The 15,824-nt window shown below is 37.6% G+C and overlaps 2 protein-coding genes across 9 annotated transcripts in view; one reads left to right on the forward strand and one right to left on the reverse strand.

Annotated features, from left to right (window-relative positions):
• The window catches only part of PHYHIPL (phytanoyl-CoA 2-hydroxylase interacting protein like), an 87,089-nt gene extending 76,264 nt beyond the window's left edge, over window positions 1-10,825 (forward strand). For all 6 annotated transcript variants that reach the window (XM_042961025.1, XM_042961028.1, XM_042961027.1 and 3 more), the window contains one exon: window positions 10,157-10,825. In XM_042961025.1, coding sequence (XP_042816959.1) covers window positions 10,157-10,691 — 535 coding nt within the window. In that variant the 3' untranslated portion in view covers window positions 10,692-10,825. The remainder of the gene's footprint in view (window positions 1-10,156) is intronic.
• Window positions 10,826-12,477: 1,652 nt separating this feature from the next.
• Window positions 12,478-15,824, reverse strand: part of FAM13C (family with sequence similarity 13 member C) — a 171,481-nt gene continuing 168,134 nt past the window's right edge. For all 3 annotated transcript variants that reach the window (XM_007095805.3, XM_007095804.3, XM_007095803.3), the window contains one exon: window positions 12,478-13,032. In XM_007095805.3, the coding sequence (XP_007095867.1) occupies window positions 12,909-13,032 (124 nt within the window). In that variant the 3' untranslated portion in view covers window positions 12,478-12,908. The remainder of the gene's footprint in view (window positions 13,033-15,824) is intronic.

Consider the following 15,824-nt stretch of genomic DNA (forward strand, 5'->3'; position numbering starts at 1 on the left):
TTCCTCTGCCTCAGGAGACATATCTAGAAAAATGTTTCTATGGCCAATGTCAGAGAAATTACTGCCTGTGCTCTCTTTTAGAATTTTCATGATTTGTGGTCTCACAGTTAGGTCTTTATTTTGAGTTTATTTTTGTGTATAGTGTAATAAAGTGGTCCAGTTTTATTGTTTTGCATGTAGTTTCCCAGCACCATTTGTTGTAGAGACTTTTCCCCATTGGATAGTGTTCCCTCTTTTGTCAAAGATAAGATTAATCTATGTACTTGTGGGTTTACTTCTGGGGTTTCTATTCTGTTCCATTGATCTATGCATCTCTTTTTGTTCCAGTACCAAAATGTTTTCATTATTACTACTTTCTAATACAACTTTAAATCTGGAATTATGATAGCTCCAGCTTTGTTTTCCAAGACTCCTTTGGCTATTTGAGGTCTTTTGTAGTTCTATACAAATTTTAGAATTGTTTGTTCTAGTTTTACAAAAAGTGCTGTTGGTATTTTGATAGGGATTGCATTAAATTTGTAGATTGCTTTGGGTAGTATAGACATTTCAACAATTGTTCTTCTAACCCATAAGCATGGAATGTCTTTCCATTTCTTTGTGTCATCTTGAATTTTTTTCATCATTGTTTTATAGTTTTTAAAGTACAAGTCTTTCACATCTTTGGCTAAGTTTATTCCTAGATATTTTATTGCTTTTGGTGAAATTGTATATGGGATTGTTTTCTTAATTTCTCCTTCTTCTGTTTCATTATTAGTGTGTAGAAATGCAATGGATTTCTGTACATTGATTTTGTATCCTGTGACTTTACTGAATTCATGTATCAGTTCTAGTAGGTTTTTGGTGGAGTTTTTAGGATTTTTTTTGTGTATTTATTTTTTGAGAGAGAGAGAGAGCACACAGGAAGAGCAGAGAGAGAGGGCGAGAGAGAGAAAATCCCAAGTAGGCTCTACACTGTCAGTGCACTGCCAGTGCAGACACTGACAGTGCAGAGCCTGATGTGGGGCTCAAACCCATGAACCGTGAGATCATGACCTGAGCCGAAACCAGGAGTTGGACACTTAACCGACTGATCCATCCAGGTGCCTCATTTAGGGTTTCCATATATAGTATCATGTAATCTGCATATAGTAAGAGTTTACTTCTTCCTTACCAATTTGGATATTATGTTGTTTGATTGCTGTAGCTAAGACTGACTTCCAGTTCTATGTTGAATAAAAGTGGTGAGAATGGACATCCTTGTCTTATTCCGGACCTTAGGGGGAAAACTTGGGTTTGATATTCTCTGTGGGTTTTTTATATAAATGTGGGCTTTTCATTTATTATGTGGCAGTGTGTTCTCTCTAAACCCACTTTGTTGAGGGTTTTTATCATTAAAGGATGTTGTTATTGTCAAATGCTTTTTCTGCATCTATTGAAATGATCAGATGGTTCTTATCTTTTCTCTTATTGATGTGACATATCATGTTGATTTTTGCATGAATATTAAACCCTTGTATCCTGGGAATAAATCCAACCTGACTGTGGCATGAACTTTTTAAATCTATTGTTGGATTTGATTTGCTGATATTTTGTTGAGGATTTTTGTCTCTATATTCCATAGAGATGTTGCCCTGTAGTTTTCTTTTTTTGTGATGTCTTTATCTGATTTTGGTATCAGGGTGATACTAGCCTTGTAGAATGAATTTGCAAGTTTTCCTTCCTCTTGTATTTTTTGGAGTAGTTTGAGAAGAATGGGTATTAACTCTTCTTCAAATGTTTGGTAGAACTTGTCTCTGAAGTTGTCTGGTCCTGGACATTTGTTTTTTGAAAGTTTTTTTGATTATCATTTTGACTTCATTGTTGGTAATAGGTCTGTTCAAATTTTCTATTTCTTCTTGCTTTAGCTTTTGTAGGTTATATGTTTCTAGGAATTTATCCATTTCTTGTAAGTTGTCCAGTTTGTTGGCATATAAGATCTTTTACAGTTGTTTGTATTTCTGTGGTGTTGGTTGTTATTTCTCCTCTTTCATTAATAATTTTGTGTGTTTGGATCCTCTCTTTTTTTAATGAGTATTGCTAGAGGTTTATCAATTTTGTTAATCTTCTCAAAGAACCACCTTCTGGTTTTGTTGATATGTTCTATTGTGTTTTTTTAGTTTCTTTTTTTTTTCAATATATGAAATTTATTGTCAAATTGGTTTCCATACAACACCCAGTGCTCATCTCAAAAGGTGTCCTCATCAATACCCATCACGCTCCCTCCCCACCCTCCCACCCCCCATCAACCCTCAGTTTGTTCTCACTTTTTAAGAGTTTTTTATGCTTTGGCTCTCTCCCACTCTAACCTCTTTTTTTTTTTTTTCCTTCCCGTCACCCATGGGTTTCTGTTAAGTGTCTCAGGATCCATATAACAGTGAAAACATGTGGTATCTGTCTTTCTCTGTATGGCTTATTTCACTTAGCATCACACTCTCCAGTTCCATCCACGTTGCTACAAAAGGCCATATTTCATTTTTTCTCATTGCCACGTAGTACTCCATTGTGTATATAAACCACAGTTTCTTTATCCATTCATCAGTTGATGGACATTTAGGCTCTTTCCATAATTTGGCTATTGTTGAGAGTGCTGCTATAAACATTGGGGTACAAGTGCCCCTATGCATCAGCACTCCTGTGTGCCTTGGGTAAATTCCTAGCAGTGCTATTGCTGGGTCATAGGGTAGGTCTATTTTTAATTTTTTGAGGAACCTCCACACTGTTTTCCAGAGTGGCTGCACCAGTTTGCATTCCCACCAACAGTGCAAGAGGATTCCCATTTCTCCACATCCTCGCCAGCATCTATAGTCTCCTGATTTGTTCATTTTGGCCACTCTGACTGGCATGAGGTGATATCTGAGTGTGGTTTTGATTTGTAATTCCCTGATGAGGAACGACATTGAGCATCTTTTCATGTGCCTGTTGGCCATCCGGATGTCTTCTTTAGACAAGTGTCTATTCATGTTTTCTGCCCATTTCTTCACTGAGTTATTTGTTTTTCGGGTGTGAAGTTTGGTGAGCTCTTTATAGATTTTGGATACTAGCCCTTTGTCCGATATGTCATTTGCAAATGTCATTTCCCATTCCGTTGGTTGCCTTTTAGTTTTGTTGGTTGTTTGCTGTGCAGAAGCTTTTTATCTTCATAAGGTCTCATTAGTTCATTTTTGCTTTTAATTCCTTGCCTTTGGGGATGTGTCAAGTAAGAAATTGCTATGACTGAGGTCAGAGAGGTCTTTTCCTGCTTTCTCCTCTAGTGTTTTGTTGGTTTCCTGTCTCACATTCAGGTCCTTTATCCATTTTGAGTTTATTTTTGTGAATGGTGTGAGAAAGTGGTCTAGTTGCAACCTTCTGCATGTTGCTGTCCAGTTCTCTCAGTACCATTTGTTAAAGAGACTGTCTTTTTTCTATTGGATGTTCTTTCCTGCTTTGTCAAAGATGAGTTGGCCATACGTTTGTGGGTCTAGTTCTGGGGTTTCTATTCTATTCCATTGGTCTATGTGTCTGTTTTTGTGCCAATACCATGCTGTCTTGATGATGACAGCTTTGTAGTAGAGGCTAAAGTCTGGGATTGTGATGCCTCCTGCTTTGGTCTTCTTCAAAATTACCTTGGCTATTCGGGGCCTTTTGTGGTTCCACATGAATTTTAGAATTGCTTGTTCTAGTTTCAAGAAGAATGCTGGTGCAATTTTGATTGGGATTGCATTGAGTGTGTAGATAGCTTTGGGTAGTATGGACATTTTGACAATATTTATTCTTCCAATCCATGAGCATGGAATGTTTTTCCATTTCTTCATATCTTCTTCAATTACCTTCATGAGCTTTCTATAGTTTTCAGCATACAGATCTTTTACATCTTTGGTTAGATTTATTCCTAGGTATTTTATGCTTCTTGGTGCAATTGTGAATGGGATCAGTTTCTTTATTTGTCTTTCTGTTCCTTCATTGTTAGTGTATAAGAATGCAACTGATTTCTGTACATTGGTTTTGTATCCTGCAACTTTGCTGAATTCATGTATCAGTTCTAGCAGACTTTTGGTGGAGTCTATCGGATTTTCCATGTATAATATCATGTCATCTGCAAAAAGCGAAAGCTTGACTTCATCTTTGCCAATTTTGATGCCTTTGATTTCCTTTTGTTGTCTGATTGCTGATGCTAGCACTTCCAACATTATGTTAAACAATAGCAGTGAGAGTGGACATCCCTGTCGTGTTCCCGATCTCAGGGAAAAAGCTCTCAGTTTTTCCCCATTGAGGATGATATTTATTAGCTGTGGGCTTTTCAAAAATGGCTTTTATGATGTTTAAGTATGTTCCTTCTATCCAGACTTTCTCAAGGGTTTTTATTAAGAAAGGGTGCTGGATTTTGTCAAATGCCTTTTCTGCATCGATTGACAGGATCATATGGTTCTTCTCTTTTTTTTTTGTTAATGTGATGTATCACGTTGATCGATTTGCGAATGTTGAACCAGCCCTGCATCCCAGGAAGGAAGCCCATTTGATCATGGTGAATAATTCTTTTTATATGCTGTTAAATTCGATTTGCTAGTATCTTATTGAGAGTTTTTACATCCATATTCATCGGGGATATTGGCCTGTAGTTCTCTTTTTCTACTGGGTCTCTGTCTGGTTTAGGAATCAAAGTAATACTGGCTTCATAGAATGAGTCTGGAAGTTTTCCTTCCCTTTCTATTTTTTGGAATAGCTTGAGAAGGATAGGTATTATCTCTGCTTTAAATGTCTGGTAGAACTCCCCTGGGAAGCCATCTGGTCCTGGACTCTTATTTGTTGGGAGATTTTTGATAACCGATTCAATTTCTTCGCTGGTTATGGTTCTGTTCAAGCTTTCTACTTCTTCCTGATTTAGGAAGTGTGTGGGTGCTTAGGAAGTTGTCCATTTCTTCCAGGTTGTCCAGTTTGTTGGCCTACAACTTTTCATAGTATTCCCTGATAATTGCTTGTATCTCTGAGGGATTGGTTGTAATAATTCCATTTTCATTCATGATTTTATCTATTTGGGTCATCTCCCTTTTCTTTTTGAGAAGCCTGGCTAGAGGTTTGTCAATTTTGTTTATTTTTTCAAAAAACCAACTCTTGGTTTCGTTGATCTGCTCTACAGTTTTTTTATGTTCTATATTGTTTATTTCTGCTCTGATCTTTATTATTTCTCTTCTTCTGCTGGGTTTAAGCTGTGTTTGCTGTTCTGCTTCTATTTCCTTTAGGTGTGCTGTTAGATTTTGTATTTGGGATTTTTCTTGTGTTTGAGATAGGCCTGGATTGCAATGTATTTTCCTCTCAGGACTGCCTTTGCTGTATCCCAAAGCATTTGGATTGTTGTATTTTCATTTTCGTTTGTTTCCATATATTTGTTAATTTCTTCTCGAATTGCCTGGTTGACCCACTCATTTGTTAGTAGGGTGTCTTTAACCTCCATGCTTTTGGAGGTTTTCCAGACTTTTTCCTGTGGTTGATTTCAAGCTTCATAGCATTGTGGTCTGAAAGTGTGCATGGTATGATTTCAATTCTTGTATACTTATGAAGGGCTGTTTTGTGACCCAGTATGTGATCTATCTTGGAGAATGTTCCATGTGCACTCGAGAAGAAAGTATATTGTGTTGCTTTGGGATGCAGAGTTCTAAATATATCTGTCCAGTCCATGTGATCCAATGTATCATTCAGGGCCCTTGTTTCTTTATTGACCGTGTGTCTATATGATCTATCCATTTCTGTAAGTGGGGTGTTAAAGTCCCTGCAATTACCACATTCTTATCAATAAGGTTGCTTATGTTTGTGAGTAATTGTTTTATATATTTGGGGGCTCCCATAATCGGCGCATAGACATTTATAATTGTTAGATGGATAGACCCTGTAATTATTATATAATGCCCTTCTTCATCTCTTGTTACAGCCTTTAATTAAAGTCTAGTTTGTCTGATATAAGTATGGCTACTCCAGCTTTCTTTTGACTTCCAGTGGCATGATAAATAGTTCTCCATCCCCTCACTCTCAATCTGAAGGTGTCCTCAGATCTAAAATGAGTCTCTTGTAGACAGCAAATAGATGAGTCTTGTTTTTTTATCCATTCTGATACCCTATGTCTTTTGGTTGGCGCATTTAGTCCATTCACATTCAGTGTTATTATAGAAAGATATGGGTTTAGAGTCATTGTGATGTCTGTATGTTTTATGTTTGTAGCGATGTCCCTGGTACTTTGTCTCACAGGATCCCCCTTAGGATCTCTTGTAGGGCTGGTTTAGTGGTGACGGATTCCTTCAGTTTTTGTTTGTTTGGGAAGACCTTTATCTCTCCTTCTATTCTAAATGACAGACTTGCTGGATAAAGGATTCTCGGCTGCATATTTTTCCTGTTCATCACATTGAAGATCTCCTGCCATTCCTTTCTGGCCTGCCAAGTTTCAGAAGAGAGATGAGTCACGAGTCTTATAGGTCTCCCTTTATATGTTAGAGCATGTTTATCCCTTGCTGCTTTCAGAATTTTGTCTTTATCCTTGTATTTTGCCAGTTTCACTATGATATGTCATGCAGAAGATGGATTCAAGTTACGTCTGAAGGGAGTTCTCTGTGCCTCTTGGATTTCAATGCCTTTTTCCTTCCCCAGATCAGGGAAGTTCTCAGCTATGATTTCTTCAAGTACACCTTCAGCACCTTTCCCTCTCTCTTCCTCCTCTGGAATACCAATTATGTGTATATTATTTCTCTTTAGTGCATCACTTAGTTCTCTAATTTTCTCCTCATACTCCTGGATTTTTTTATCTCTTTTTCTCAGCTTCCTCTTTTTCCATAATTGTATCTTCTAGTTCACCTATTCTCTCCTCTGCCTCTTCAATCCGAGCCGTGGTCATTTCCATTTTATTTTGCAACTCGTTTATCGCATTTTTTAGCTCCTCCTGACTATTCCTTAGTCCCTTGATCTCTGTAGCAAGAGATTCTCTGCTGTCCTCTATACTATTTTCAAGCCCAGCGATTAATTTTATGACTATTATTCTAAATTCACTTTCTGTTTATTTTGTTTAAATCCTTTTTGATCAGTTCGTTAGCTGTTGTTATTTCCTGGAGATTCTTTTGAGGGGTATTCTTCTCTTTGGTCATTTTGGATAGTCCCTGGAGTGCTGTGGAACTGCAGGGCACTTCGCCTGTTCTGTCTTGAATAACTCGCGTTGGTGGGTGGGGCCGCAGTCAGGCCTGATGTCTGCCCCCAGCCAACCGTTGGGGCCACAGTCAGACTGGTGTGTACCTTCTGTTCCCCTCTCCATTCACTGTGGTGTGGCGTGGCCCGTCTGGGGTACTTGCACACTGCCAGGCTTGTGGTGCTGGGGATCTGGCATATTAGCTGAGGTGGATAGGCAAGGTGCACGGGGGTGGGAGGGGCAGTCTCAGCTCACTTCTTAGGTGATCCGCTTCAGGAGGGGCCCTGTGGCAGTGGGAGGGAGTCAGACCCGCTGCAGGAGGTGTGGCTCTGCAGAAGCACAGTGTTGGGTGTTTGCACGGTACAAGCAAGTTCCCTGGCAGGAACTGGTTCCCTTTGGGATTTTGGCTGGGGTATGGGCGAGGGGCATGGCACTGGCCAGCGCCTTTGTTCCCCGCCAAACTGAGCTCTGTCATCCTGGGGCTCAGCAACTCTCCCTCCTGTTGTCCTCCAGCCTTCCCGCTCTCCGAGCAGAGCTGTTAACTTAATAACCTTCCAGATGTTAAGTCCCGCTTGCTGTCTGAACACACTCCCTCCGGCCCCTCTGCTTTTGCAAGCCAGACGCGGGGTCTCTGCTTGGCCGGCAGGCTGCCGCTCCGCCCCGGCTCCCTTCGCCAGTCCATGTAGCACACCGCCTCTCTGCCCTTCCTACCCTCTTCCGTGGGCCTCTCGTCTGCACTTGGCTCCAGAGACTCTGTTCTGCTAGTCTTCTGGCGGTTTTCTGGGTTATTTAGGCAGGTATAGGTGGAATCTAAGTGATCAGCAGGACGCGGTGAGCCCAGAGTCCTCCTACGCTGCCATCTTCCCCAGGTCCTCCTGTTTTTTTAGTTTCTATATCATTTATTTCTACTGTAATCCTATTTGCTGGGTTTGATTTTTGTTTGTTCTCCTTTTTCTAGCTCATTTTGGTTGTAAAGTAAGATTGTGTCAGATTTTTTTCTTGATTCTTGAGATAAGCCTGTATTGCTATAAACTTTCCTTAGAACTTCTTGTTGCACTCCAAAGATTTTGGACCATTGTAGTTTTTTTAAGTTTTTGAAAAAGGAAGAAAATGATAATAGAAGGAATTTTTGGAACATCAGGAGGAAAGGAAGAACAGTAAGAATAAAAATATGGGGTTCAATTGGAATATCGTACATCATTTATTTTTCTAGTGTCTTCTAATATGTGACAGACAGTTTCTTGGTCTTACTTTGAATCTCATTTTTAATAAGCTTCCTTGGTAGCAGCCTTTGAGACTCATTGCTGTACTATAGTTAGGGGAGATCTTGAGCACACCTCACTGACCCAAAGGCTACCCTACAACTCAGCAATAGCACTACTAGGAATTTATCCAAAGGATACAGGAGTGATGATTCATAGGGACACATGTAACCCCAATGTTTACAGCAGTGCTTTCAACAATAGCCAAATTATGGACAGAACCTAAATGTCCATCAACTGATGAATAGATAAAGAAGATGTGGTTTATATATACAATGGAATACTACTTGGCAATGAGAAAGAATGAAATCTTGCCATTTGCAGCAACATGGATGGAATTGGAGGCTATTATTCAAAGTGAAGTCAGTCAAAGACAGATATCATATGTTTTCACTCATATGTGGAACTTGAGAAACTTAAGACCATGGGGGAAGGGAAGGGGAAAAATAGTTACAAACAGAGAGGGAGGGAGGCAAACCATAAGAGACTCTTAAATACAGAGAACAAACTAAGGGTTCATGGGGAGGGGGATGGAGGAGAGGGGAAAATGGGCGATGGGCATTGAGGAGGGCCCTTGTTGGGATGAGCACTGGGTGTTGTATGCAAGCAATGAATCATAGGAATCTGCCCCCAAAACCAAGAGCACACTGTATACACTGTATGTTAGCCAACTGGACAACAAATTACATTTAAAAAAAAAATAGAAAGCAAAAAGAACCAAAAAAAAAAAAGAAGAAGAATGCTGACTGGGAACCTTCTCATGCCTGCATAGTAGGTTGTAATTTTCATCCCAAGTCCTGCTGGTTAAGGGCCCAACAAGAAAGAGAAGGGACATTTAGTAAGAGTTCTGGAGAAAATTTGACAAAAGCGCCATTCACAAAGGTATAGGCAGGGTGAAGGCAACAATAAGGAATGCTAAAGCAAACAAGAACTATCAAGAATTGAAAAGTTTTACTATTCTTGAGAAGGGGAATAGAGTACACCTGATAGGAGAAATAGAGACATGTGGTACAGGTGAATCCAGCCACACCAGAACCACAAGGTTCTGAAGAATGGAGAAAGTAGAAGACGACACACTCAAGGTTTTACTCCCTCCTCTCCCAGATATGCTGGTGCCCCCACTGGCAGAACTGAAATGGAAGGGACCAAGGAACAAGGAGGAACTGGATGATAGAGTCCCAGCTCACAGTGGAAGGCAAGAAGGATGGAGAATAGAACTGGGGGAATGGTAAAGGAGGAATAACCAGCTCTGTTGTAAGAAAAACACAAGAGAGAGGACCTAATTAGCAAACAGTACCCTGGGGGAAAAAAACCTAAAAAACAAAATAAAACGCTTTTGTGCCAATATACATGGACAGTACTCAGGACTAAATTTCTGGCATACTTTAAAGAAACATTCAGTATATTTAACTAACCAATACTGTTAGTCTAGTTTTCTCTTCAAAAAGCCACTTCTAAAACCCAGTAGGTATATAATGGATGTGATTTCAGTTGTAAGATTTCTAATTCCAGTTCAGTTTTTCTGGCCAGGAAATTTATTATAGAAAGACCTCCAAGGTTTGAAGAACATCCTAGCATTAAAGTACATAAAAGTTAAGTAGGTCAAAAGATGGATTCTCCTTGCTCTGACAGTAGGATGATCAGACTTTTAGGCCAACCACCAATAAGATCTGCATATAAATTAATAGCTTTACTACTATTATACCAAGAAATGATCATTTCTTTTCCCTTGCAGAGAACATCATGGGAATGCTATGCAGCCATCTGTCAAGGATAACAGTGGTAGCCATGGCTCTCCTATCAGTGGAAAATTAGAAGGCATCTTCTTCAGCTGCAGCACTGAATTCAATACTGGGAAGCCACCCCAGGATTCACCTTACGGAAGATACAGGTTTGAGATTGCAGCAGAAAAACTTTTTAACCCCAATACTAACTTATACTTTGGGGACTTCTACTGTATGTACACTGCTTATCATTATGTGATTCTTGTTATTGCCCCTGTGGGATCACCAGGAGATGAATTTTGTAAGCAGCGCCTTCCTCAGCTAAATTCCAAGGATAATAAATTTTTGACCTGCACAGAAGAAGATGGGGTGCTGGTTTACCACCATGCCCAGGATGTCATTTTAGAAGTCATTTACACTGATCCTGTGGATCTTTCTCTGGGCACTGTAGCAGAAATCACTGGTCATCAGCTCATGAGTTTGTCTACTGCAAATGCAAAGAAAGATCCCAGCTGCAAAACCTGTAATATCAGTGTTGGACGTTAATGCCCACTTTTCTTATTCTTACTCAGTCCCTTTTCTTCCCTTAGGAGCATTGATCCTCTGTTGTCCATTCTCATCACCAGATGTTTTCCACTGAAGCATGCACATGCCGCTATCACCAAAAGCAAAGTGCCATTTTTCAAATTTCATTCAGAGCCGTTCTAGTGTTTCCTATTCCCTGCCCTTCCCATTACTTTCAGTGATGAAAGTTCTCCTCTGACACTTTATTGCCTAGATGCTGCAATGTTTTTATTTTTCCTTTATGCCAAACATAACAAGACAATTATATAAATGCTTTAGCAAAATACAAAATAACAGCTTATAAATGGTGTTTAAATATGCATTCATTTTAATCTACTGAACAAATATTGGGATAACTCCAAACCGCATGAAAGGGTGTAATTGCAGCATGAGTTAAATCTTGAAGCCTAGAATTGTCAACACTTCCAACTTGTTGTTTGACAGTGTTATTTATGTTATTTATATTAGCTAACAGGAAACAACTATTGTGTTTCAACATAATAAATATAATAGAAAAATATTTTATTTGTATTGTTGTATAAAATATTTACAATCATATAGAATATATAGAGTTACATTTTAATAGCAATTGTATACATGTCATGAAACCATTTCCCTTATCAAAGATGTAGTTTGTAAACTTCAAATAGTTGTGTATCTGTCCTGTTACAAGTAGATGACTTCAATTAAACAAATTTGTGAAGGACATCATTCTGATTCATAAAAGTTATAAAATACCAGGTAAATACAGAGAAAACAATAAGCCTCTGAAATACTCTACTTCTGAAAGTCAATATTCTTCCCACCCAAACTATATGAAAATGTGAATTTGTTCAACATCATGCTTAAACATTACAGAAAACAGAAATACAAACATGGTTGTTACAAGAGAGAAAATGTTGACCTCTTATTTTTACAAAGGCAAAATAATAAACGCATGTTTTAGTACAAAATAACACAAAACTATATGCACTAAAGTTGATGAAGCAAATAAAATATTTAGCTTTCTTTTCCAAGGTGTCAGAAATTTGCAAATTTTGTGCAAGATGAAGAATACCTACAACTCATGAGAAAGCTTTGTGACTATACAAAGTACAGACTTTGGAACATTAAGAAAAATGCATATTCCCAATGGAAAAATAGTTATATACTCTTATAGTAAACAAAAAGATTAGCAATCATAACTATGATCACATTAGAATTATATACTGCAGACCACGAATCTATCCCAAAATAACCTATTTTTAAATTTTAATACAATAGTTTACTTTAATATAAACATCTGTCATTATAGACAAAGTTAATTCACAAAGTACATGCTATCAGAATGAACTTTGGTAACCAGAAATGTAAAATCTCAAATAACAGGTAAAATCTGCTATTTTTATATAGAAATAAAAAATTAGCAGTGACACATTCTAGTATGCTTTACTGATAGCCTAGCAGACTTAAGGGACAAGGTAGATTTTTTTATCACTTAAAAATCTATTAGAGGGGCGCCTGGGTGGCGCAGTCGGTTAAGCGTCCGACTTCAGCCAGGTCACGATCTCACGGTCCGTGAGTTCGAGCCCCGCGTCAGGCTCTGGACTGATGGCTCGGAGCCTGGAGCCTGTTTCCGATTCTGTGTCTCCCTCTCTCTCTGCGCCTCCCCCGTTCATGCTCTGTCTCTCTCTGTCCCAAAAATAAATAAACATTGAAAAAAAAATTAAAAAAAAAAAAAAAAAAATCTATTAGAAGTTTTAAATATATTAAATTCTTACTAGCCATATTGCTTCCTACATAAAAAGAAAAGTTTCTTTTCCTCCTTATTGATTTTTTAAAAATCATGCTCTTTTCCACACTTTAACATAAGCAGGTTTTGGACACAAAATAGACTTTTCCTAAAAAGTGGCCCACTGAACAAGTATTATTTAGATTTGATAAAATATTAAGATGTTTTTTGAAATAATTATACTGACCATGTGTTTTCTCCTTGGCATGGAGCAATTTTTCCAATTATATTGTTAGTATATTTCCCCCATTTAACTCTTCCATCCTCATTTATAATTACATTTGCCATCCCTTCTTAAAAACAGCTAATACTACCACTAAAGTGCTTTGATTCTCAGTATGTTAAAACTACTTAGCAAGAATGTCAGAGGTAAAGAAACTTGGCCTTATCCTGGTTGAAAGTGAGCACAAACAAATATTTCCTGAACCTCAGATGGTTTTGGCCACATCTTGCTTGCTGATGAGGACCTCTAATAGTCTCAGTTTGGCTTTTATGTGCTTGTATTCATAGTACTCATCTGCCATCGGTATCCTATCTTCCTTTTGTGGACTTCTGCAAAACAGGAAAGACTATTAGCTCATAATAAATCAAGTCATTAAAAATCCTTTTATAATTTTTACATGAGAAAGTACAGGGTGGATGTTTCCACTTGGCTTTCGCATCATGTCTTTTTTACCTTCCCTTCCACCTTCACACTCTCCCTCTTTCATGTGTTATTGGATTTTTATATAATAGAGAATGTCATAGGTGTTTTGCAGATTTATGATCCAATGCTCAGACATATATCAATGGAGCAAGTAAAAAGGTCTGAGGAATAAAACAAAAACCACAACTGAAGGCATTCTTTAGTTATTCTACTGTTACTCATGCCAAAGCCCCATACCTGTGCAGAATGTCCAGCCCTGACAGTCAGAATTGTTCAAAATTCAACCTAAAAAACTACATAAATTAAAAGAATGTATAAATTTATTGTTATAGGGGGAAAAAAGCTCATTGGCTATCTTGTAAATATGAAATATTTCCAAGTTTTTAAAATTATAATACCTAACTCTGCCAATGTGTAGTAGAATCAAGGAGATGTTTATGGATTGAATTTATTTATGGGAGTCTGAATTGCAGTGGTTCTCTTTGCACACTAATTCTAAGGCTACACATCTAAGCACAGTTTATACATCTGCGTTCTAACTACTATGTGTTCTTGCCATTTACTTTGAAGAATGTTTGGGTAACATCTGGAGTTAAAACCATTCCTTCCCACAAAAACATGTTGCCAGGATATGTTTTCTAAAGGGCAGTAATTGATTCAGGATCTTAGATGGCCCTTGTCTCCTTGGTTGATAAGATGACCAATTGCTTTTAGAACATTTTCACTCATGACTTTGAAATATAAGGTGTGGAAAACAGATGCAGTACCACAGTTGCTACTGAAAATAAACACTAATATTAGTATGGCTGAATATAGGTAAATCGCAAGCACTTGATGTTTTACCTATAGTCCCTTCTATTTTCCTAGTACTGATAAAAGAAATATCTCTCACAAATAAAAAAAAAATAGTGAAAGTATAAAGATTTCCTAAGAATGTAGTTATCTACTTGTGACACATCACTATACATTGCCCTGGAATTTCTAGTACAGAACTCAGAAGAGTACACAAACCTAAAGACAGGGTTTCTATTAAATATTGCCTAAGTTATTTAACAATTCCTTTGCCTCCATTCTGTGTTATGGACCAACCTTTTATCTAGGAATTTAATACCACCTTAACTTGTATAAACATATATAAGTGAAGAAATGGTCTAATTTATAGGGAAACACTAGTAATCCATCATGTAACTTTTCCCTGGTCCTGCATACTCCATTTTGGCTAATAAAGAAGAGTGCATTGGCCAGAATGAAAAATTTTGCTAAGTATTTCCTGAAGCAGTTTTCCCGTTATGTAAAACATGCTAATGTGCTTAATACAGTTCCTGGCTCAAAAATATTAATGTCATATCTATATGATTAATCTTCTTGCTTGGCAAATATTACCAAGAACATTTATAGTAACTTAAACTTTTTAGTACTCCATTTGCATGGTTATTTTACCATATGGATAGGATTAGAACTTCCTAATAAAATGTTTTAGGAGAAAAGATTAAGATCCATATCTCCTACCCATTTAACCCTTTGATTTTAGTTGTAATCTACTACCACTTTGGCATTTAGTTTAAGTATATTACCACAAGAGGGCCTAAAATTTCAGTCAAATATAGGCATATCTGAAGTGGGATTAGGACTCAAAGGTGCAGTAGAGTACTATACATAGAACATCACTAACTTCTCTGTATATCAGAAGGCATGACAAGTACCACTCTCTAGTGGTAGTCCTCCATTAGGCAGGACTATTAGCATACTGGTGGGTGAGGGGGATTCTCAAACTTTTTAGACTCCTGGGTTCATATAGGTAAAAAAAAAATGTAAATGTAAAAGCTGTATGGAAATTCTGTAAAGGAAAAATAATGGAAATGAAAAAAGAAAATGAAAAATTATGTTTTATATTCTAAATTTAACAGCCACATAACATTTTTCAGTAGATTAGTTAACAACAGCAGAAAGGTAAATTTGGAGTCCAGGCAGAAAACAAAGTGAATTACATCTGTATTTGCTAAGTACAATAAGTTTCTGACTTAATAGGTCAAGTCCTAGTACACAGCTCTGGAGGACTGAAATGGAGAAACTGCTAAGAGGTGAGTAGACCTCTTTCAGGGTGTTTTAGAAAATAGTCCCTTGTCCATTAGGTCAACCCTCAGTCTGCTGAAATGGAAGAAATCACGAGAGGCAGATATGTACATGGAGGGGAATATCAAGGGGCCAGTGTATCACTGACTCCCACCTCTGCCACCTTAATAACTTTGTGACTTTGGGAAAGTTACACCTTATTATTTTTAATACTGACATCCCACATGACAACTATACCTTCCCAAAGTATTCCAGGAAGTCCAGTCATTTCATCATACAACCATGGAAACAGGCTGAGGATAGGCAAATGATTTTTCTTCTTTCTCTTACATAGATCAATAATCCTTAATCTCATGATATATGTACATACATACACACACATAATCCTTAATCTCATAATTATATATATATATATATGCATGCACATATATAATACATATATATATATAGTACATATAAAAGTTATATATACATTGACAATATAGCCAAATTTAGAGGAAACTGATGGAGTGCATATGGAGACTTGGGTTGACAAAAATAGACAACTAGAGGATACAGCTAAACATTTATTTAAAGGATGGAGAGAATAGCTATGAACTTTTGACCAAATCCTGAAAATAAATAA

The sequence above is a fragment of the Panthera tigris genome, chromosome D2, assembly GCF_018350195.1.
Source record: "Panthera tigris isolate Pti1 chromosome D2, P.tigris_Pti1_mat1.1, whole genome shotgun sequence".
Classification (NCBI taxonomy): Eukaryota; Metazoa; Chordata; class Mammalia; order Carnivora; family Felidae; genus Panthera; species Panthera tigris.